Source organism: Suricata suricatta, chromosome 5 (genome assembly GCF_006229205.1).
Source record: "Suricata suricatta isolate VVHF042 chromosome 5, meerkat_22Aug2017_6uvM2_HiC, whole genome shotgun sequence".
Taxonomy (NCBI): Eukaryota; Metazoa; Chordata; class Mammalia; order Carnivora; family Herpestidae; genus Suricata; species Suricata suricatta.
In genome coordinates this window covers 13,196,148-13,220,210 of record NC_043704.1, presented here as the reverse complement: position 1 = coordinate 13,220,210, position 24,063 = coordinate 13,196,148, and the positions used below count along the sequence as shown (strand labels likewise).

General features: G+C 47.5%; 1 protein-coding gene and 1 long non-coding RNA gene across 2 annotated transcripts; one reads left to right on the top strand and one right to left on the bottom strand.

Annotated features, from left to right (window-relative positions):
- The first annotated feature begins 2,996 nt into the window (after window positions 1–2,996).
- On the top strand, window positions 2,997–23,592 carry IFNGR2 (interferon gamma receptor 2). Its single transcript, XM_029939037.1, has 6 exons — window positions 2,997–3,114; window positions 10,651–10,844; window positions 15,355–15,500; window positions 19,686–19,845; window positions 20,234–20,391; window positions 22,912–23,592. The coding sequence occupies exons 1-6, from the start codon at window positions 3,089–3,091 to the stop codon at window positions 23,083–23,085; spliced, it is 858 nt and encodes a 285-aa protein (XP_029794897.1). The 5' UTR covers window positions 2,997–3,088; the 3' UTR covers window positions 23,086–23,592.
- Window positions 20,024–21,796, bottom strand: LOC115291537. Its single transcript, XR_003908508.1, has 2 exons — window positions 21,592–21,796; window positions 20,024–20,322 (listed from the first exon to the last, which is right to left on the bottom strand). It is a non-coding gene; the product is annotated as an uncharacterized LOC115291537 (long non-coding RNA).
- Window positions 23,593–24,063: the final 471 nt, after the last annotated feature.

Below are 24,063 nucleotides of genomic sequence, written 5' to 3'. Positions count from 1 at the left end.
AGTTTCCCAGGAACAGGGAGGGGCCCCTCTGGCCTCTGAGGCAGGGGTGAAGCCGGTCAAGGGCAGGCCCGCTGAGAGGGGCAGAGGGCAGTGATAGGAGGCAGTCGTGATGAGTGGGCAGTCTGATGTACTTCCTTGTGACACCCTTAGTTCTAAGACTTGTTTTCTTCTCTGAATGTGGTGAGACAGGGGATTCCAAGAACCCTAGATGTAAGAGCAAAACTACGGGTCCTCTCCCACACGGCGGTAAAATGAAAGTTAAAGAAAGTCGAAGGTTCATTTAGAGACTCCACGTCTACAGGGAAGCCTCCCTCCTCATCCAGCCCACAATTGGGCTGGAAACTCTCCTTTCTCACTCCATCCCCTGGGCTTCTCTTCTTAGCTGAAAGTCTGGATTGTGGAGATGGGGTGGGGGAGGGGTGCCCAGAGATGACTCTTCCCAGGAAGTGGAGAGATGGTGACAGGCACTGTGGCCAGTGAAATAACGTTCCCCGAAGATGTCTGCATCCTCAGCCCCACATCCTACGGCTGCCTTATCTTACGTGGCGAAAGGGACTTTGCAGTTGTGACTAGGGATCCTGAGATGGCGAGAGGACCCTGGCTTGGAGGGCTCCATGGGCCCCAGGTGATCTCAAGGGTCCCAGAAAGGGGGAAGAGGGAGGTGGAAGAGTCAGAGGGCAGACATGGCAGCATGAGAAGGAATTGGCCAGGAGTTGCTGGGGGGGGAGTCAGAGCCAAAGAGTGTGGGCTGCTTCTAGAAGCCGGAGGAAGCAAGGGGAGCCATTTCTCCCCAGAGCTTCCAGAAGGAACCCGGACCACCCTGACTTTATCTCACCAGTTTCAAACTGACCTCCAGAACTGCTTTTTTATTTTAATTTTTAAGAAATGTTTATTTTTGAGACCGAGTGTGAGCAGGAGAAGGGCAGAGACAGAGGGAGACACAGAATCTGAAACAAACAGGTTCCAGGCTCTGAGCTGTCAGCATAGAGCCCGATACGGGGCTTGAACCCACAAACTGCGAGATCATGACCTGAGCTGAAGTCAAGTCAGACACTTAACTGACTGAGCCACCCAGGTGCCTGGACCTCTGTAACTGTTTAAGAGATAAAACCTGGGTTGTTTAAAGACACTAAATTTGAGGGATACCTGGATGGCTCAGTCCGCACACAGCCCACTTTGGGTCCTCTGTCTCCCTCCCTCTCTGCCCCTCTTCCATACACCCTCTCTTTCTCCAAAATAAACAAACATTAAAAAAAAAAAAAGACACTATATTTGTGCTGCTTTATCTCAGCATCAATAGGAAACTCGATGTAGGAAGTAAAAGGAGAAACCTGAAACCTGACAGATGTCCACCCCCAACCAGGCACTCACCCCTAGGGGACACCCAGGCCTCCTGGAATTAGGGCTTCATTGCTCAGCTCTGTTTTGGGATCTGCTGGGCCGCAGAGAGGGAGACGGCCCTGTCCAGGAGGGCAGCCTCGCTCTGAGCTCTCCAGCCTGCACTGCCTTCAACCCTGGCTTTCACCGCCTGGTGTGAATCGCAGACTTGCTGGTTGGCTGGTTGGATACCGATCTGGGATCTGGAGCGGAGGCCTGAGCTCAGAGCTGTGGAGACAATGAGCGTCCTGTAAGTAAACAAGTGGCCCACTCCCCCCACCCCCACCACTCTTGGTACCGCACCTCTCAGAAGAAGTGACAGACTCAGCTGGGCACTGTTGGTCGAGATTGGATGCGCTTACTGAAAACATGTGGTTTGAATTTCCTGCTCTGAATTCTGGAGCGGCATGTTTTTCAAACTTTCCTTTCCACGTTCTGGGCGTTTCTCATTAATCTTTCAATCTTAGAGATAGTCTCGTCTTGATTGCGTGTTCTTGCAAGAGAAAAGGCTCCTGCACTTGTGGCCCCCAGCCCAGCCCTGTGGAAGTAGCTGCTGGGGGGGGGGGCTGAGGTTGTGCCTTCCAGATCACCCCAGAAGGGGGACCCTGATGTTGGTGGTGGTTCCCTGGGGTGGGTGTTAGTCTCCTGTTTGTAGTCCTTAGACTTTATTGTGCATAAGAATAGGCTGGGAAGCTTGGTGAGAATGTGGGTTTCCTGGCCTGGAGAGTGGCCTGCCTTTTAAGCAGTACCTCGGTGATTGTCCGGAGGTCCTTGAAAAACACCGCCCCAAAGACGTGTCTCACCCTCCATGTGCCTTTGGGCTTTGCACACCTGGTTTGGGGTGTGTGCGTGCAGGTGTGTGTGTTTGTGGAGGTTTACCACAGGTGCGCTTGGTCCCCATGCCCGTCTGCTACTAATGCAAGTCTGTGTCTAATGCATGTCACACGGCCACCAATTCAATCTTCCCTTATGGACGATACTGTTATTTATCCCTTATACCTGAAAAAAAAAAGTGAGGCTCGGATGTCAAGGTAACCTCCCCAGTCACACATACTTACTAAAGGTAGAGAGTAAGCATTCTAGTTGAGCCAGACCCTGGCACCCAGGACCTGTTCATAAGAAGCAGAGTCTGCAGGGGGCACCTGGGGGGCTCGGTCTGTTGCGTGTCTGACTTTAGCTCACGTCATGATCTCACGGTTCATGAGTTTGAGCCCCATGTCCGGCTGTCTGCTTGTCAGCACAGAGCCTGCTTTGGATTCTCGGTCCCCACTCCGTCTGTCCCTCCCCTGCTCACACATGCCTGCATTCTCTCTGTCTCTCAAAAATAAATAAACTTAAGAAAAGAAAAACGTTTAAGAAGGAACTGGAGTCTGCAGGCAGAAAGGCGGCCCCAAGCCGTTCTTTTTCTCCATAGACTGTGTTGGTGGTGCCACATTTAGTCAAAGGTGGGGCGAGGGGACCTGCCTAGAGATACACGTAATCCATTTCTGCCCTTGGCCAGAAACAGAGTTGCAGACGAATGGTTTGCTGACCTGTATTTAAATATTTCTGTAATTGATCTTTCTCCCTTTCTCTTTCTCCCCTCTTCCCCCTTCCCTTATTCTCTGCCCCTTTCCAGATTCTCTTTCCCAGCTGCCTGCACCTCGAGACGCGAAGGTTCACCTGTACAATGCCAAGCAGGTTCTGAGTTGGGAGCCAGTGTCCCTGGGCAATGACACGAGGCCGGTGGTCTACCAGGTGCAGTATAAATTGTAAGCTGGATCTCTCTGTGGGTGTCCGTCCTGGGACTTGTGGGGGAGGCAACTTGTCCCTGCCTCTTGGCAAGATTGGGGGCACATCCACTGGAAATAGATATTTTTCCTTTGCTTTTAAAATCTCTAAGGACGGAGCTTGCACAACCCCCCACCCATCCAAGGGCTGAGACGACACAGGTGTCAGAGACTCTGCTGTCTCAGTTGGGTGGGAGTCTGTTCTCTCGTTGGTCACAGGGGGAGTGGGTATCAGAGGGCTTCCTGTCTTGACAGGGCAGGAGGTGTATTTAGCCTTCATCTCCTTCAAGTTTGAAAATCTGGCTTATTCAACTTTACGGGCCAAATTTGGCCTATTAAGGAATGCATTCACTTAATTACTACTAATTTTCCATTTCTTTTTTGTTTTAATGCTTGTTTATTTGGGGGTGGGATGGGGGAGAGCTTACATGAGTGGGGGAGGGGAAGAGAGAGGGAGACACACAGAATCTGAAGCAGGTTCCAGGCTCCGAGCGGTCAGCACAGAGCTCGATGCAGGGCTCAAACCCACGAACCCTGAGATCATGACCTGAGCCAAAGTCCGATGTTTAACCGACTGAGCCCCCCAGGTGGCCCTAATTGTCCATTTCTAAATGGCTTTTTCATTTTGCACAGTATTCTGGCCCCTCGTTCCCCCACTCACCCACTTTGCAAGCTTTTTCAGTTTGCCATCACTTGGGAATATAAACACAGATGGGAAAAAGAAAGGCAGAATCTCGATCCTCCATTGTTATGTGTTTATCTTGTTACATACGCTAAGTAAAGACTTAAAATTGTTGGCTACATCATTTAATATTACCAATTAAACCCAAGTTAAAGACATGGTAATGCTCAGTACTTGTGAGTGTGGCTGGTGTACACAGTACTGAATGAGGATCAGTTAACACAGCCACCTTACTGCAAAACAGAGCCACAGAAATGCCCTCCTTACTTTCCCCTGCACAGGCGATACAATCCCCAATCAGAAAAAGAAATAAAAACCACTTGCATTCATGAAGATACATGTTGAAGAATATTCATGTCCATCAGCAGGAAAATGTCAAATTCTGTCCTGTTAACTTGAAGTCAAACATGAGGCAACTATTAAAAAGGATCATTGGGAGCACCTGGGTGGCTCAGTCCGTTAAGCATCCGACTTCGGCTCAGGTCATGATCTCACAGTTCATGAGTCTGTCTCTCTCATTCAGAAATAAATAAATGGTTAAAAAAAAAAAAGGGATAATAGTGTGTCATCTGGTAACAGATGCAACAGTGTAAAATTCAGAATATTTCTGTGGTCAAGAACAGGTGAGGAACCAGGAAAAATTACTGGCAGTTAATCTGTCACAGGAGTGGCTTTCCAGATGACTTCTTTTTACCTTCGAACATCCATTGTAACAATATTTGCTTAATAAAAATAGATTCTAAAACCCAGGGCTTAGGGGTTATCTCTGAACTGCATTTATCTATTCCTCAAGTACCAATCATCTCTAGTAAGTGGACTGGTCCCCAAGGACCAGCTACATAATTGGTGGGGCCCCTTGTTCAAAATTATTGAGGATTTCAAGATGACATCAGGAGAGCATCAAACTGAGTGCCTCCTAAGAGTGGCGCTTTGTGTCACCGTGCTGGTCGTGTGCCCGTGAGGCCGGCCCTACTCAGCTTTGAGTAAACTTGATATCATATAGCTCAACAAGATTTCAGGGGCGCCTGGGTGGCTCAGTCGGTTAAACCAGATCATGATCTCACAGTTCTTGAGTTCGAGCCCCGCATCGGGCTCTGTGCTGACAGCTCAGAGCCGGGAGCCTGCTTCTGAGTCTGTGTCTCCCTCTCTCTGCCTGCTCCTCCCCTACTGATGCGTTGTCTCTCTCTCAAAAAATAAACAAAGATTTTTAAAAATATTTTATTTGTTGATAATTTTCAGATAAAATGTACTCCAACAAGATTAACGAGCATCCTGTTAAACTCTGTCTCTCACGCAAAAATAAAATAAACATTAAAAAAAGTTTTTTTAATCCTAATAAACAAGATTGCAGTAACAGGAAGGCACAGCTGATTTACTGACTAGCACTTCTTAGCCTTGAATGGGGAGGTGTATCTGTGGGTTGACAGAGTGCCAGGAAATATGAGAAATATTTGTTAAAGCCTTTGACGGTTTCCTATCCCAGACTAACTTGCTTACCTTGTTTTCTTTTTGGAAAACATTTTGGCAATATTTTTTTCAGGATAGAGGCTGGTTTGGGTAAACACAGGATGGGGTGAGTGTAAATGCCCTCGTTGGAAGAAGTTGAAGGATAACAGAAAACTGAAACCAAAGCTGATCTCGTTTTCTTTTCCAATTGAAGATTTGATGGTAGAGGAGGGCCTTTGCTCTTGTTTGGATTTTTGAGACTTTTACATGCTTGGAGCATTTTAGTGACAGGGAATAATTTCATTTTGAGGCCTGTGGGACTTCAATCTTTTCCATCCTGTTTCTCCACAGTAAAGCATTACTGCAATTATGAATAAAGGTGCCTCTGTCTTCTTTTTTTTTTTTTTTTGTAGAGGGAGAGAGAGAGTGAGGGGTGAGTGTCAGAGAGAGGGAGGGAGAGAGAGAGTGAGGGGTGAGTGTCAGAGAGAGGGAGGGGGAGAGAGAGAGAGAGAGAGAGAGAGAGAGAGAGAGAAAGAGAGAGAATCCCAAGCAGGCTTCATACTCAGCACAGAGCCCGATGCGGGGCTCCATCCCACGACCCTGGGATGATGACCTGAGCTGAAATCAAGAGTTAGACACTCAACTGACTGAGCCACCCAGGCGCCCTGATGCCTCTGTTTTCTGATAGTCACAGGAGAACCCACTATGGGAAAGTTTTTAATTTAAACCAGGGGTGCAGACAGTGTGGACTATAGGCTGTGTTTTTTCTTTTTTATGTCTTTTATTTATTTTTGAGAGACAGAGAAAGGCAGCGTGAGCAGGGGAGGGTCAGAGAGAGAGGGACACACAGAATCCAAAGCAGGCTCTAGGTTCTGAGCCACCAGCACAGAGCCCGACACAGGGCTCAAACCCACTAACAGTGAGATCATGACCTGAGCCAAAGCCGGGCGCTTAACTGACTGAGCCACCCAGGCGCCCCTATAAGCTGTGTTTGACCTGCAGTATTTAATTTTTGTTTTTTTACTTTGTGCCAGATTTTAAAATCTGGAAATTTACTTAAAAACCTTAACCTAACCAGCCCTGTCTTGTGAAAGCATTTCTTTATTTCATTTTTTTTCTAATTTTAACAGCAATACACGTTCTTGACAGAAAGGCTGGAACACTCAGAAAAGCAGAAAGAATAAAATTAAAATACCAACGCTCTACAACCCAAGAATAATCACAGTTCTCATTTTAGCGTATTTCTCTCTAGACTTTTTTCTAAATGCATGCACTTGGTGTGAAAACTTGCTGGTGTATGTGTAAAAATGAAACAAAACTGGGGTTATGCTTTTGGATCCTGCTTCCTTTTCTTTTTTTTAACTGAACGTACTTAAACGTCTGAGCACTTTTTCTCATGTAATTATCTCTGTGTAAACGTTTTTACTGCTCGTTTGATTATATGACGTATCACACATGATGTATTTTAACTCTTCCCCACTCTGAGTGTAGACAGCAGAGTTTGTGGCTGCTGGAGGTGGTGCCCTCGTACATAAATCATCTGCTTGTTTTCTTACATTTGTAGGAGAGGAGCTGCAGGGTCAGAGGGGTCACTTACCATTTTTGAAAGTGAACTAACAGTGGCTGTAACAGTAAAATGTGTAGCTGCCTGGCTGTTTAACAAATAATTTACGTGGTCCTGGCACAGACACTTCACTGATGGCCACTGGCTCAACAGGTCCTGGTGCAGGCGCTTTACTGATGGCCACTGGTTCAACAGGTCCCGGCACAGACACTTCACTGATGGCCACTGGTTCAACAGGTCCCGGCACAGACACTTCACTGATGGCCACTGGTTCAACAGGTCCCGGCACAGACACTTCACTGATGCCCACTGGTTCAACGGGTTCCGACACAGACACTTCACTGATGCCCACTGGTTCAACAGGTCCCGGCACAGACACTTTACTGATGCCCACTGGTTCAACCTTCATGATAACTCAGGGAGACTGATACCATAATTTATCCCCATTTTATAGATGAGGGGACTAAGAGAAGTACAGTGACTGGGATCTGAACCCAGATAACAGAGCACCAGAGCCCAGGTGTCTAACTACTATGCTGCGTTCCCCTCTTGTGATGAGGGCTTTCAAAAGGAGCTAAATTTAGGGGCAGAGGCAGTCATAGTGGATGCATGGTGAGGAGCACGCAGGCGGCTTTCCGGGCAAGGCTCGGCCGCCTGATCGAGCATGAAGGGCCCTGGACCAGAGGCTGGGGGCTGGCGGCGGCTGGAGCTGTGCTCCCGAGGCTGCGTTCATTTGTGTGCGGCCACCGTCGCCTTGTGCGAAGAGGTGGGGAGGCAGCATGCAGCTTCCTTTTCCACTCTTCCTTCCCCCCCGGAGCTGCTGGTCTTCCCGCGTCAGCTGTCCTTTCAATTTGGATGGTTTCTCCCCCCTTATGCCCTTTTGTGGAGAGACATTTTTCAAAAGCAGTTCTGATGAAAGGCCAGGTTTGGAGGAGAGGCCGGGATGGGAAACATGGAGGGGGCGGTCGTTCCCTGGTAAATCAGGAAATGAGCCTTGGAAATGTGGGGCACCTTTTGCCCAAGTTCAACAGCTGGGCTGTGCCCGGGGAAGAGTAGAGTGACGAGAAATTTCTGTATCGCTTACCCGTTCTGAAGTCACTCCCCCCTTCTGACGCTCACTCCCCGTCTAAGAGGGGACAGCCGGCCTGTGCTTCGGGATCCCTCTCCCCACTAGGGGCTGGGGGCTGGGGGCTCCGTGGTAATGTGAGGAGGGTGGCATTGTAGATGCAAGCCCTGGCCACGCCCCTTGAAGTGCCCTTCATCTCGCCACTCGCCACATTGACAGAGGAGTCTCCAGTCGGGATTAGAGGAAGGCTCAGAAGCGCATGTGGTGTGTGCAGCTGCTCACAGCGACCCCAGCCTCCTCTCTTCTGCCTCCCCGGCCTTGCTTTCTAGGCCGGAGTTGTGGGGTGGGGTGGGGTATAGCCGGTCTTTACACGGGGCACCGCCTGCTTCCCCCCCCCCCCCCCCCCCCCATTGAGGCTTCTAGGGGCCACCTACCTGGGTTTTCTCAAGTGTGTCGCCTCAGGTCAGAGGTCAAAGCTGGAGAGTAGAGTCCCGTGTGGTGGTGTGGCACTGGGCTGAGGCACACATTGTCATTTACATGAATCTATGGCTTTGTGTTTGGCAGGGTTTTTCTTTTTTTTTTTTTAAGTTTATTTTGCTAGAGAGGGAGACAGAGCGAGCAGAAAGGCAGAGAGAGCAGGAGAGAGAGAGAGAGAGAGAGAGAGAGAGAGAGAGAGAGAGAGAGGCCCAAGCGGACTCTCTGCTGTCAGTGCAGAGCCCGATGCCGGGCTCAAACTCACAAACTGTGAGACCATGACCTGAGCCAAAACCAAGAGTTGGATGCTTAACTGACTGAGCCACCCAGGCGCCCCAAGAATATATGGCCTTGTGGGGCACCTGGGTGGTTCAGTCAGTTAAGCATCTAATTTCAGCTCAGGTCCCAATTTTATGTCACGAGTTCAAGCCTGGCATTGGGCTCTGTGCTGACAGTTCAGAGCCTACACCTGCTTTGGATTCTGTGTCTCCCTCTCTCTGCCCCTGCCGCATTCACGCTCTGTCTTCTCTCTCTCAAAAATAGACATTTAAAATATATATAATATATATATAATATTAATATATATAAAGCATTAATATATAATATATATCTCATATATAATATATATCTCATATGTATTTTAATGTTTATTAAGAATATATGGCCTTGTGTTTGGCAGCATTTTCATACGGGTGAGGCAGATTCTAAATGAGCAGCTGTGGGGTATTTGAGCCCCACGCTACAGGGAGGTAGCTGTGGGTTTGTATGAACGCAGTATCTTTCCTAAGGCATTGCCTTACAGAGGCTGAGTTTGAAGAATTAAAATTAGTTGTAGGAGTGAATGAGGGAAATGTTTGCAAGCCCTATATCTGAAAAGGGACTTGTCTCTAGAATATAGTAAGGAACTCTTACAACTCAACAACGAAAGACAACCCAATTGAAATATAGAGAAAGGATTTGAGTAGACAGTTCTCCAAAGAAGATATACAAATGGCCAGTAAATACATAAAAAGATGCTCAACATCATTATTCATCAGGGAAATGCAAATGAAAACCACAGTGAGACCCTGCAGCGCACCTACTAGGGAGGCCATCATGAAAAAGGCCTGCCGCGCGTTGGTGAGGCTACGGAGAAGTTGGAGCCCTCAGACATTGCAGGTGGGAGTGTAAAATGGTGCGGCTGGTTTGGAAGAAAGTTAAAAATAGAGTTCCCATATGACCCATCAGTTCCGCTCCTAGGTATTTACCCCAGAGAATTTAAAAGTTCTATTCACATGGAACCTTGCAAGTAAGTATTTTTTAGCATTATTCATAACAGCCAAACAGTGGACTACCGGCATGGCCATAAACAGGTGAACAGATAAACAAAATGTGCTGTATCCATATGATGATTATTCAGCCATAAGAAGGGATGAAGCGCTGGGCGCCTGGGTGGCTCAGTTGGTTAAGCATCAGACTCTTGGTTATGGCTCAGGTCATGATCTCATGGTTTGTGAGTTCGAGCCTGGGGTCAGCCTCTGCGCTGATGGTGCAGATCCTGCTTGGGATTTTCTCTCTCCACCCTTCTCTCTCTCAAAATAAACAGTTTTTAAAAATTACTTTTTAAAAGAGTGATGAAGTCTTGATACATGCTATAACATGCATCACTCCTGAAAACATGCTGCATTTAAAAAGCCAGTTGGAAAAGACCATGCAGCTTATGATCCCATGGCAAATCCATAGAAACTGAAAATAGATGATTCGTGGTTGCCCAGGGCTTAGGGGATTAGGGCAGGGTGCAGATTGAGTGCTAGTAGGCACGAGTCTCCTTTGAGGATGATAAAAATGTTCTAAACTTGATTTTGGTGCTGGCTGCACAGCCCTGTGAATCTACTGAAAGCCATCGAGTTGTATACTTTTTTTAGTGTTTGTTTGTTTCTTTATTTATTTTGAGAGAGCGAGAGAGACAGACAGACAGCGCCTGAGCAGGAGAGAGGCAGAGAGAGAGGGAGACACAGAATCTGAAGCAGGCTCCAGGCTGTCAGCACAGAGCCCAACACAGGGCTTAACTTCACAAACCATGAGATCGTGACCTGAGCAGAGGTCAGCTGCTCAACCCACTGAGCCAGCCAGGTGCCCTTGAGTTGTACACTTTAGATGCATGAATTCTACGGTATGCAAATTGTATCTCAGTAAAGTTGCTCTTTTAAAACTCAGCTCTGGCAAGCTGTAGAAGAGAGAGTTGTTGTAGAAGAGAGAATTCTGTGAAGTGAAATTCTCTTTTCCTTTGCAGCCCCACTAGCAGTACGTGGTATGATGTCAAGGACCATAATCTGAACTGTATAAATATCACCACGACAGAGTGTGACCTCACCCCAAACGTCCTTTGGGGACTGGAAAGAGAGATCCTCTTACGTGTTCGAGCTAAGGTAGAAGACCTGGTTTCTCCATGGCTGACGGTGCCTTCCTTCCGGCACTGTTGGAATGGTAAGAGAACTTGATCGCGAAACTTCCTTTATCATTTCCAGGCTTTCTTCACTTTTCTCTTCACTGAGCAGTATTGACTCCATGCACCTCAGTCTTGCCTCTCACCCCACATAGCCAGTAAACAGGTGGATATGATGGTCAAGTCCAAGTACTGACCATGGAGGCTGATGCTAGAGGAGTGTGATTTACTACCAGGCCAAGGGCTGGCAAACCACAGCCTGTGGGCCACGGCCAGCCCACCAGCTTGTTGTTATAAAGTTTTATTGGAACACAGTGTCACCATCTTTGAATAATGTATGGTCTGTGGATACCGTCAAGATGTAGCATAGAGTTGAATAGTTGCAACAGAGATTTTCTGGCCTGCGAAGCCTAAATTTACTCTGGCACTTTACTGAAAAAGTTTGCTGACCCCTGGGCTGGATAGGATACTAGTATATTGGCTTCACTAATCACATGTAACTCTTCTGGCACAATTTCCTTTATGTTCAAAAAAGACTTTAATTCAGCCTTGAACAGTACCTGGGACATACTGGATATTCAGAAAAGCCTGGTTGAATGAATGAAAATGTGCTTGCAGACATTGGAAAGGAGCGTAAGAAATGACAGATACTAGTTTGTACATCTGCTCCTTCCGTGATTCACATGGTCAGTTGTGCCCTGGGTTTCTTCAGTGTTTATTGTTTATGCAAACATAAACTGTGGGATCCTAATTCAAACAAACGAAACAGATGTATAAGACCAGTGAGGAAATGTGGTCACTGTCTAGCTATTTGATGATCTATTTAAGCAATTATTGTTAATTTATCTTAGGTATTATAATGATGTTTTTAAAGGGGGGGTGTCCTATCTTTTAGAGACCCATACTGGAGTATTTACACATAAAATGATGTGATGTTTGAGATCTGTTCATAATAGTCCAGAGCGTAGGAGGCTAAGGGCAAGGTGGATGGACACAGGGGCAACAAAATTGGCCATTGACCTGACAGTTGATCAAAGTTGGATGATGAGTACATGAGTTTTTGTTCTGGCCTTCCTCTTACTTTCTACATGTTTGAAATGTTCTGAGATAGGAAGCTAAGAAAAAAAAGTCAACAGTTTGTGCTAGATGATGCAGGGACAGTAAGAGAAGACAGTGGGATACCTGCCAGCTGGTCATCTACTGTGGACAAGACATTTGTCCTTGAGTAGAAAGCCAGCACACATTTGAGCTATAAAATGTCATTTAAGTGGGAATTAGTTAAAAAGAAAAAAGGAAGAAAGAAAAGAAGGAAGAAAGAATAGAAGAAAGAAAAAGGAAGGAGAGAAAGAAAAAGAAGGAAAGAATGAAATGGAAAGAAAGAAAGAGAGAGAGAAAGGAAGGAAAGAAGGAAGGAAGGAAGGAAGGAAGGAAGGAAGGAAGGAAGGAAGGAAGGAAGGGAGGAAGGAAGGAAAGAGAGAGAGAAAGAAAGAAGGAAGGAAAGAAAGAAAGAGAGAGAAGGAAGGAAAGAGGGAAGGAAGGAAGGAAAGAAAGAAAGAAAAGAAAGAAGGAGAGAGAGAGAAAGAAGGAAGGAAAGAAAGAAAGAGAGAAAGAAGGAAGGAAAGAAAAGAAAGAGAGAGAGAAAGAAGGAAGGAAAGAAAGAAAGAAAGAGAGAGAGAGAAAGAAAGAGAGAGAAGGAAAGAAGGAAGGAAAGAAAGAGAGAGAGAGAAAGAAGGAAGGAAGGAAGGAAAGAAAGAGAGAGAGAGAGAAGGAAGGAAAGAAAGAGGGAAGGAAGGAAGGAAAGAAAGAAAGAGAAAGAAAGAAACAAAGAAAGAAAGAAAGAAGGAGAGAGAGAGAGGGAGGGAGGGAGGGAAGGAAGGAAGGAAGGAAGGAAGGAAGGAAGGAAGGAAGACTAGTGGCGGTTACTAGCCTTGCCCAGGAGAGGAATGTGAATAGAAGCAAGACCCTTGTGGAAGTCGTTGGTCCAGCCCAAGCTGGGGAGCAGTGCCCCCACGTGGTTACCGGCTGGGTTGTCATCCTCTGCCTGTGGCTTGTAAAGACCTCCTCGGGCCCCATCGCTGTGTCTACCGCTCATGTCATGGGGCTGGATGACCAACAGGAACATGCTTTACCAAGCATTTGGCTGGGGAGGGGGAGATGGCGGCAGGGGGCGGGCGTTAGCCTCATGCAGACCCAGGTTCAGATCCCGGCTCTTCGGCTTACTTGCTGTGACTCTGGGCAAGTATGGTCACCGCCTGCCTTCTGTTTCCCCCTCTGAGAAACGAGGGTAGCCTCCTGTGGTTGGCTACACGGATCTGCGGGGACACATGCAGTAAAGTCCACATGACCTGGTTTACAGTCCTAGCTTAGTGCATGGAAGCTGTTGCCCTCAGGGAGCAGACTTACTTCCAGGTGCCAAGAGAAGGCAGATTGCTTCCCCCTCAAGAGACAGGTTTATCAGCTCGGCACCAGAGTCCAGACCCGGGACTCTCAGAAGGGCATGTCTCTTGGCACTGACCTTCCAGCAGATTAAGTGATTGACTGGTCACGGCTGGTGCTCTGGCTTCCAGGACCACTTCCCATGCGTAAGTCACAGAAAAGTCTAGAGGGTACGCTGTACCGAGGTGAGAGGTGTGCAGCAGGTGGCTGGGGCCTGCAGGTCACTGCCTTCCCATGCTCCAGCTGCTTGGCCATGAAAGGGACGCTTGACAATGCATATGCCAGCGTCTGTGAGCAGCTTTAACAAACGATTTTTGTCACTTGCAGCCAATCCACTAATGTTGTTCCTGCTGGCGATGGGCCAGGCTCATGCCCTGTACCCTCAACCTACACCCCCCACCCCACCGTGAACAAATGAGATCAGAGGGCACAGGTGCAAACCCTGCAGGAACCAGTTACTTTTGCACAGAGAAGGGTGGCCACACCAGATGCCTAAGCCTTGCCAGCCTGGGAGAGCCCAGGGAAGAGTGTGGAAGCGTAAGAGAAATCTTCCAAACTACAGTGAATGCATGACTGCTCACTGTGATACGGTCGACCACACGTGTAAACGGTGCAGAAACAGGCCTCTGAGAACTCATGCAGCCTCTGGGCGCCTGGGTGGCTCAGTCAGTTAAGCGTCCGACTTCAACTCAGGTCATGATCTCACGGTCAGTGAGTTCGAGCGCCACATCAGGCTCCGTGCCAATAGCTCAGAGCCTGGAGCCTGCTTCAGATTCTGTGTCTCCCTCTCTCTCTGCTCCTCCCCCACTCATGCTCTGTCTCTGTCTCTCAAAAATGAGTAAATGTTAAAAAGATTTGTAAAAAGAAAAGAACTCATGCAGCCCAGCCTATACTTTGATCCGAGTCCCTCTGGTTAATTACACACTTGAAGTGCCTACTTGAGAAACTCTGTAACCTTCAATGTACAGCATTTGGTGAGTTGCTGTCCTTGGCTGTCATGGGAACTATAAGCAAAGCTGTAATGAATAGACTTACTAGAGGACTAGTTCTGTTACTATATTTGAACATAGTGTTACAATGAGCAAGGAGACCTGCCTTCAAAGGTTGGGAAGTAGCACTCTTGTTCATTTGGAAAGAAACTCTCGGAAGGTGTACTAAGTAACTATACAAAGTATATAGGTAGTAGGTAAGGACTAACAAAATCCCTTCCTCCTCTGCACAGAAATTTGACCTTTGGTTAATCTTCTAGCTGTTTCTCTGGAAAGCGGATAAAGGTGGTGGCATGTCAACTGTGATCCTTGGCAGCATCATCTGTAAGGAATTGAGCCCTGACTGATAAGCTGCATCTCCCTGGGGCCATCCTAACTACCTCTTAGGAAGCCATGTCCGTGGCCAAGTGCAGTGATTTTTGTAACTGCACATCCCTGGTGGGGACCCTGGAAACTATCTCTCTAGAGTTATTGTAAGAGATATTGTCTCTGTGCCTTTTAGCCTGGGAGGTTCCATACTTGCCTGTTGTGAATCTTTCTCTTTGCACAGAATCTGTGTCCTTGGGGGGCCAGAGAGACCTGCTCTGGGCCTCCAGGTAGATGGTTGCAACGGACCCCTCTCTCCGCTGAAGTCAAGAAGCCCCTGGCGCTCCTCTGTGGTCCTGCTGGGCTTCCTACCCCATAGCCTTCCAAGTAAAGTGTGTGCCTGGAGCAGTCTCTGGTAGTCTTATGTGCCTGGATGTGATCTCATTGCATTTATAAATACATGTATGTGTGTGTGCACACACTGTACATATAAAATTATGTATTTTTACATTTTTTGGTGTTTGTTTTTGAGACAGAGAGAGACAGAGCACAACCAGGGGAGGGGCAGAGAGAGAGAGGGAGTCATAGAATCCAAAGCAGGCTCCAGGCTCCCAGTTGCCAGCACAGAGCCCGACTCTGGGCTCGAATGTGTCAACTGTGAGATTGTGACCTGAGCCAAAGTCGGATGCTCAACTAACTGATCCACCCAGGCACCCCTAAGATTATGTATTGTGTGACTTATTAAATATACGTATATGCTATATGCATGTATGTGTATATACACGTAATAGTTTTGCTTTTCTTTGTCCTTCTATTTCAGTTACCATTGGGCCTCCCGAAAACATTTGGGTGACACCAGGAGAAGGCTCCCTTATCCTCAGGTTCTCCTCTCCCTATGCCACCAATGGCTCCTCATTCCATTTTTCTTATTATGTCCGTTACTGGGAAAAAGCAGGAAACTATCAGGTAAGAGCATCTTTCTACATTGTTTTTCTTTTCTTTCCTTTGGACTTCCTGGTACAGGAAAAGAAAGTAAACTTTAAAATGGACAAGGGGGCACCTTGGTGGCTCAGTCGTTTGAGTGTCTCTTGATTTCGGCTCAGGTCATGATCCCAGGGCCATGTGATGGACCCTGCACTGGGCCTGCTTGAGATTCTCTCTTTCACTCTGCCCCTCTCCCCTGCTAGCACACACTCGCTCCCTCTCTGTAATAAAATAATAATAATAATAAATGGACAAGGAGGACAGAGCACGCCAGCATTGCCTTGGAGTCTGAGCCCCGAGCCAGTTTTAAACCTTCTCCTCTAGACCTGTGGTTTCTGTCCCCCGTGGGAGCCTTCCCTTCTACTGGGTGGATCTGAAAGGGCATGCCATCCCTGTGTGCTTTGTGGCCCTGTAAAGCTCAGAGAAGCTTCTAGAAGGACCCATTTCTCCAACGAGGAATCCACCACCGCAGTCTGCAAGGTTTATATAAATTCCTCCGGTTTGAATGATTTGCAAAGACAGCATATGTGGCCAGGCGGAAAGTCTGGGAGGAGAGAGGGTGTTCTAGGGAGAAAAACAGAGGCTGTGAGAAGGCTTGGGGTGGCAGGAGACCTGCAAGCTGCCGGGGTCTGTGGGAAGTGCAGGCCGTGGGGGGGGCTGTGGCAGGCGGCGCGCCTGGCGGAGGCGGGTCAGACCAGCAGAGCCTGTCAGCCTTCCACAGTGCGGGGACACGTGACGGCCTCAGAGCGTCTGTGGTGCCTGGCCATCCAAGCTGCGTATCATGAGGTTTTATTATCTGTGTCAACGCCATGGTTTTCTAAGTTGAACATTGTAACTTTGTTCTGTTTTCCAGTTTTATTGGGATATAATTGACATCCATAACTGTATAAGTTTAAGCAGCATAATGACTTTCATATTGTGAAACAATTATAGTGTTGTATTTACTTATTTATTTTTAATATTTTTTTTTTAATTTTTTTAATGTTTTATTTATTTTTGAGACAGAGAGAGACAGAGCATGAGTGGGAGGGGCAGAGAGAGAGGGAGGCACAGAATCTGAAGCAGGCTCCAGGCTCTGTGCTGTCAGCACAGAGCCCGATGCGGGGCTTAAACCCACCAACGTGAGATCATGACCTGAGCTGAAGTCGGAGGCTTAACCAACTGAGCTACCCAGGCGCCCCTAATATTTTTTGAGAGAGGGAGAGCACACAAATGGGAGAGGGGCAGAAAGAGAGGGAGACACAGAATCCGAAGCAGGCTCCAGGCTCTGAGCTGTCAGCACGGAGCCTAACGTGGGGCCCGAACCTTCAAACTGCAAGATCATGACCTGAGCCGAAGTCGGACGCTCAACTGACTGAGCACCCCAGGCGCCCCAGTTATTAGGTTTTATAATAAGAGCTTGTGTTTATCGAGAGCTTTTTTTGTGTTGGGCACTGGGCCCGACATTTTAAAAACATCATCTCCTTCAGTCTTTGTACCAAGCTGCGTCACAGAGAAGGAAACTAGGTGGTTAAGTAACTCGCTCAAAGTCAGCAGCTGACAGCTAGCACATCAGGGCAGAGACATTCTGGCCCCAGGGTCCATGCTCTGCAGCTTTTCTCTGACATAGTTTACAAATTTGCACTTTCTCCTTATTTCTTTATGGTGAGTCTACAAACATGGAGGCAGGCAAAACTCACTGAAGAATAGACTCTTATCATTTGGGAGAAAAGGAAATAGTCATTTCCCCAAATCAGAGATCAAAGTCCGGCCAACTGGAATAGAGAAGGCCTGGAAAATTCCAGAAGAGATTCCCCTGTTCCGCTATCAACTAGGGCAGCTATACTTTGGCCTTCTAGGAACAAGAGATTCTAGGGCTCAAATAATTCTGAAAGCCACTGAAGCATCTCCGTTCCAGCTGTGAGTCTGTGTCAGGGGTCCCCAAGACCAGCCCCTAGATTTGCTTGAAGGACCCATTGGACTTGGCATATGGTTGACCTCATGGCTATGGCTTATTACAAAAGGACACAGAGCAAAGCCAGCAAAGGGTAAAGGTACATGGGTCAAAGTACAGAGAATTCCAGACACAGGCTTCCAAGAATCCTCTCCCAACAGACCCACCCAGGACACAATTGCTCCAATGACAAGCTGTGACAACGTGTGTAATGCTGTCTGGTAGAGAATCTTATCAGAGACTCAGTGCCCAGGGCTTTCATTGGTCATATAGGCCTCTTCTCCCTGGCACATATCAACATTCCAGACTCCTAGAAGGAGAGCAGGTGTTCAGCATAAAAAACATTGTAGGTACAATAAGCTGCTAATATTAATTAGCACATGGTGGGGACACTCCTCAATTCCAAGTTCCCAGATGCCAGCGGTGGTTAGTTACTCTCGCAAGCAGGCCTTCCAAGGACAGCGGTCTCCGTCTCTGTAGTCTGTGATTCTAAATTTTAGAAATGCCAACTGGCAGTGGAAATAATCCCCAAAAGAAGTTTGTCCTTAAGATTGCTTTCTGTCGCATCATGAGCAAAAATTTTTCTCCTCTGGCCTGGCAGTCCATCACCATTAAACAGAAAAACAAAAATCATCTATGATCCTACAATTCATATGTAATGTGATGACTTTATATTTTTCAAAATAAGACCTTCTATATACTGTTGAATGATCGCCTTCATTCATTACTACAGCAGCCTCATCGACATGGTAATGATCATATATGTAAAACCACCATTTCAAATGGCTATAGTGTTTTTTCTACTACATCTCAAAATAGGAAAGCAGCCCTTATAAAAAATCCTATATAGCCATTATGTATCATTTTCCCGTTTCCCTGTGGAGCAATGTCAGCTTTGTCCAGGAGGAGGGCAAGAAGCCACTGGCTAGGGGCATCCATGTGGGGAGTTAGGGAGGCCCGAGCAAGGCAGAAGTAGGAATGTGGGGAGGAGACAGAATCTTCAAGAATCTGGGGTCCCACCGTTTTCTGATTACATAACTCACTAAGGTAACTTTGACCAAAACTCTGTAAGAGGAATCGGGACATTTCAGCTAAAACTAGAAGCAGGGACATTATTTCCTAGGATGACTTATTGTCTGCGTTTGTTGACTAACATGAAGTATCTAGAATATATTAACCATGAAATGCAAAATAGTGATTTTAAAGTGAACACCCTGGGCATTTAAGCAATTTTACTCTATTCTATTCTATTCTAGCGTGAAAGAGAGAAAGGGGGGGCAGAGAGAGAGAGAGGGAGAAAGCAGGCTCTATACCCAGCGCAGAGCCCAACATGGGGCTCGATCCTATGACCCTGAAATCATGACCTTAGCCGAAGTTGATCAGAAGCTCACCTGACTGAGCCACCCTGGTGCCCCCCATCTAAGCAATGTTGAAGGAGAAAATTTCATCCCAGCGGTTGGAACTTGCCAAATTCCAGTGGCTGACCTCTGTTGTTGCATTGGGCCCCCTCCGAGGCCTGAGAGCCAGAAAACCACAACTCGGAAGCCACCGGCATCTTTGTTACACAGCTCACCAGTTTTCACGTATAAAATTTGTCCCCTGCAAGCCAGTGACTCTTTAAAAACAGAATCTCTTGGGGTCCCTGAGTGGCTCAGTTGGTTGAGCATCTGGCTTCAGCTCAGGTCATGATCTTGCTTGCAGTTCATGGGTTTGAGCCCTGTGTCAGGCTCTATGCTGACAGCTAGCTCAGAGCCTCGAGCCTGTCTTCGGATTCTGTGTGTCTCTCTCTCTCTGACCCTCCCCTGCTCATGCTCTCTTTCTCTCTCTCAAAAATAAATGAAACATATAAAAAAAAATTAAAAACAGAATCTCTTGAGGTACCTGGGTAGCTCAGTCAGTTTAGTGCCAGACTTTTGGTTTTGATCAGGTCATGATCTCAAGGTTCATGAGTGTTCAAGGTTCAGTGCATTGGGCTCTGCACTGACAGTGCGGAGCCTGCTTGGGATTCTCTCTGTCTGTCTCTCTCTCTCCCTCCCTCTATCTCTGCCCCTCCTCTGCTCATGCTCTCTCTCAAAATAAACTTTAAAAATGTAAAAGCAAAACAAAACAGAATCTCTCAATTCTTTGGTTATTGTGTTTGCCGTGAATTTGGGGGAACGTTGGAAAAGCTAGGAGCGCTCCACTATCTCTGTTTGGTTAATTTACATTTGTGCTTCTTGGTGTTCTTGACGTAGGTTAAAGGCCCTTTCAGGAGCACCTTCATTGTGCTGAATGATTTGAAACCCTTAAGAGAATACTGTTTACAAGTGAAGGCGCATCTGGTTTGTCAAAGCCAAACCATCGTTAGAGCCGGGTCTTTTAGCAACGTAACTTGCTACCAGACAACAATGGACGGTAACATACCTTCATGTGTCCTTTCTGAGCTGGGAAAAGAATACTCCTCACGTAGTGAGACCCGGGGTGGCTTGTTAGGTGAAGGGTGAAGGGCAGTAAGAGCGGGGAGACCCAGAGAGAAGGGGCGAGATACGAGCACGTAAGTGTGTGTGAAACAAGCTCGTGCTGAGATCTACCATAATAACACCGCCAGACAACGGACACTGCTTTATTTCAGGCTTGCCTTTCCCAGTATTTCATTTAAGCACATGAGGCCGGGTGGAGCGGGGGCAGTATCTGCCATTTCACTAGGAAATGGACTCTTTAAGCACTTGGCAGGTGAGAAATTACCGATGTTTGTGTCATTTGTGGGATGGGCCTCTTGTTTACTTCCGCATCATCTTTTTAGCCACCACCAAACTCCAGCAAGTCATTATGATTGCTGTGGGACTCTTTCTGCTCCTGTCCATGCTGGCGGGGGCCTGTTTCTTCATGGTCCTGAAATACAGAGGCCTGGTGAAATACTGGTTTCACTCTCCACCAAGCATCCCGTTACAAATAGAAGAGGTAGGTGTGCACACAGCCAATGGGTGACATGTCCGCACTCCACAGCCCCCTGGTCCTACTTGAGTACAGCAGTGGACAAAGCCATGGGCACAGCAATTTGAATTAAAAGCGGTGCGGGGTTATTAGTACACCCATGCTTGTGGCAGCATTATTCACAACAGCCAAATGGTGGAGGCAACCTACGTTTCCATCAGTGGAGAAAATGGATCAACAACCTGTGGTATATCCTAAGGGTCAAAATAGCTCAGCTGGGAGAGCGTTAGACTGAACAACCTGTGGTATATCCATTCAATGGAGTAGAACATAGCTGTAAAAAAGGAAAGAGATTCTGCCACATGCTACAACACGGATGACCCTTGAGGATAGTGTGCTAGGTGAAAGAAACCAGTCACCAAAAAAAGACAAACACTATATGATTCCATTTACATCTGGTACTCTGAGGACTCAAATTCAGGTAGACTGAAAGTAGAGTGGTGATGGCCAGGGTCTGGGTAGGGAGGGGAAAGTGGGGAGTTAGTGTTTAGTAGGTACAGAGTTTTAGTTTTGCAAAATAAAACACGCCCTGGACATGGTGGTGAGAGTTGTACAACAGGGTGAGTGTATTTTATGCCAGTGAGCTGTATACATAAAAAATAGTTAAGATGTAAGTCTCTGTTAACTTGTATTTTACCACAATTTAAAACCATTTTTTTTTTTTTAATGACATGAGGTTGAAAAAGGTAGTCTGGCCTGGTGTGGCCAAGGTTGCCTATAGCAGCACCTCAGACCTGTGCCTTTTGGAGAAAACCCCCAGGGGGACTGGAAAAAGATGGGAAGGCAGTGAAGACAGAGATCAAGAGCACAGGCTGGGGGCAGATGTGCACCCTTAGAAGATTCTAGAGAAAAAGCACCCAGGGCTGTGTGGACAGAACTTTGTACCAAGAGCTCACTGGATGTTACTAGAGTTTTGAAAGGCCGGAGGAAGAAGAATGGACTGGTTCTCGTGAGAGGTTGATTTCCTTCATGGCCCTACCACCCTCCCCGAGGCTCAGTGAGGGGGCCGAGCCCCGCCCCCAGCCCCGCCCCCACCCCCGCCCAAGAACACCAGGGTGACATGCTTAGAGTCAGAAGCAAGCCGATAGAGCACTACTTAAAGATATTTGCTTCTGGAGGTTTATTAGCAATCAACTTGGGGCAAAGGGACCAGAAACAGAATCTTACTGTGTCACATCTAGTAGGAATAGGTATCAGATACGGTCCAAGTCTGTAGAGAAACAGTAGTGCTTCTAGAAGGAGCTGCAGTCCCTTGTTGGCCTTCATCTATCACGAGGTATTTAAAGTACAAAGACATGGTACGAATTACATGTTACCCTCCCTACTAGAACCTCCCTACAGATGCTGCGTGATTCCGCTTACGTGAGGCATCTAGAACAGTCCACCTCACAGAAGCCGGAACAGAATGGTGGTTGCCAGGGGCTGGCGGAGGGTGGGCACGGGGAGTCGCCGTTCAACGGCACAAAGTTCCAGTCAGGCAAGAAGAGTAAGTTTTGGAAATCTGCTGTACGTTATCCTGCCTATCATTAGTACTGTACTGTACACTTAAAAACGTGTTATGAGGGTAGAACTCATGTTGAGTGTTCACACGCGCACACGCATGTGCACACACACACACCCAGCGTTTCCCCCGGTTAGTACTTTCACAAAATAACAGACCCTCAAGGGGTCTCAGAATCTTCCCTGCACTCATTTCTCTCTCACACTGGAGCCAGCAGCACGACCCCAAGAAGTGGTCCTGTTGGGGCGTGGATCTAAAACAGAGTCTTTGGGTTTACTTCCCCAGCAAAGTGTGAAAAATCTATCAAAGGGCCCTGAAGTCACACGAGGATAATGAACCAGGTTTCACTGGTGGTTTGGGGGTTTCACAGGTGTACGTGATTCATGTACGTTACCCTCGTCCTTAGCGCTCAGCTCACCGCGCATTCCGGTGTCTCTGGGCACAGGTGTCTCGGTTGCTCAGCGGTAAAGCGAAGGCTCAGCCTAGGGTGGTGGTGGGAGGGAAGGGGCAAGGGGGCCGCCATGAAACAGCTCTGTGCCTTGAGGTCCCCACTGCCTCCCCCTGCCCAGGAGGCCGCACTGACCATTGGCTGCTTGGTGCATGTTGTGTGAGCTGGAAGTGACCAGAAGGTGGAGGGGCTGAGGAAGACGTTGATGAATTTCCCCCCTTTTCCCCACCGCCTCCTCCTTCACCGGAAAGTTAAGTTCCAGAGACATTTCCGGGAGAACGGCCCCCAAGCCTGCACCAAGGGCACCAAGTCAGAGCTTGCCTTTCCCGAGTTACTGCATGACCCTGGTGGGCCCTCGGATCCATGTTCAGGTTATTAATGACGTGATGATGAGGGAGGGGTACTCTCATTTTAGAAGCTGTTTCCGTGGTGGTCAGGATAGGAAGCCCTACCTGATAGAACTGTGCCAAGTAAATGTGAAGTAGAAAGTCCGGTTTTTTGAGTTGAACTAATTACAGTGTTGTTTTTCATTTTCAAGTATTTAAAGGACCCGGCTCAGCCTATCTTAGAGGCCCTGGACAAGGACAGCTCGCCAAAGGACGATGCCTGGGACTCTGTGTCCATCGTTTCGTTTTCAGAGAACGAGCAAGAAGATGTTCTCCAAAGTACTTCGAACCAAAGTGCTGGTCCAGTCCAGCGGCCCGGGGGGTGAGGGGTCTGAGCCGACAGCGCAGCTGATGTCCGCATTGGGACCTCACAGAGCCCAGCACTCCACGCTCTGTCCCTCCAAGGCCCGTTGGTGCCTGAGCAGACGTCATGGATCTCGTGGGGGCGACAAGCATTTGTTTTCTTCTCTAGAGTTTTCTAATCATACAAGTTTCCAGAATGATTCTACAGAGATCGCCCAGAACAATGAAGACTCCTCTTAAACACTAAAAAGACACATAACTGTTAGCCCAACGGCTCCGGTACGCCTCTGAGGTTTTGTTCATCAGCAGGGAGAATGCCGGGTCCCCTCCTTGACTCTGGCCAGTGGGCTGCGGCCCCCCGGGCAGGTCACATAACCTGTCCCAAGGAGGGACATCGAGTGACCCTTCCCCATATCCAGTCTCCCGCCTTAAAATGTGATTAGTCCTGTAAATATTTTCCTGGTAATTTAAGCCTTTGTTTTTTTCAAGCTAGGAATAAAAGACTTTAACTTTTTAAAAGTCAAAGTGAAGTTTCTGCTCTCTGTTTCACCTTCTTTATTTTGGCCTATTTTCTGCAAAGTTTCAACTTTTAAAAAATTGCTGTAAGTTTGTGTTTTCTTAAGTAATACCCAGTAGAGCTACTGAGGCCTCAGGGTCCCTCAGCGAGAACTCTCTACTCGGTCATGGGACTCCTTAGGAATGGATAAAGGGCACCTTCAGGAGCCGCATTAGCATTTCACTCATGAGGAGTCCTATGCTGACCAAGGCCTGTAGGCAGTAAAGAGAATTTGCTAATGGACAACCATGATCACCCGCTGGGCACCCAAGGCTTGACAGGTTCCTTTGTTCCAAGGATATGGACTAAAAATCCATTTAAATGACTCATTGCATTTAGGAAATGGATGTGCAGCTTCACATCCCCTCCCCCAACACACACACAAAGGGATAAGTTGCCATAAGGTCGGCTTTACCCAGAAACCCTACTGGCAGCCTAAGCTCCC

What these genes read in the sequence shown, in the direction of transcription:
- IFNGR2 (XM_029939037.1), top strand. Translation starts at nt 3,089, where the DNA reads ATGACACGAGGCCGGTGGTCTACCAG. An exon ending in CGAGGCCGGTGGTCTACCAG is followed by an intron (nt 3,115 to 10,650) that starts GTGCAGTATAAA and finishes TTTCCTTTGCAG; the next exon opens with CCCCACTAGCAGTACGTGGT. An exon ending in CTACCAGACAACAATGGACG is followed by an intron (nt 19,846 to 20,233) that starts GTAACATACCTT and finishes TCATCTTTTTAG; the next exon opens with CCACCACCAAACTCCAGCAA.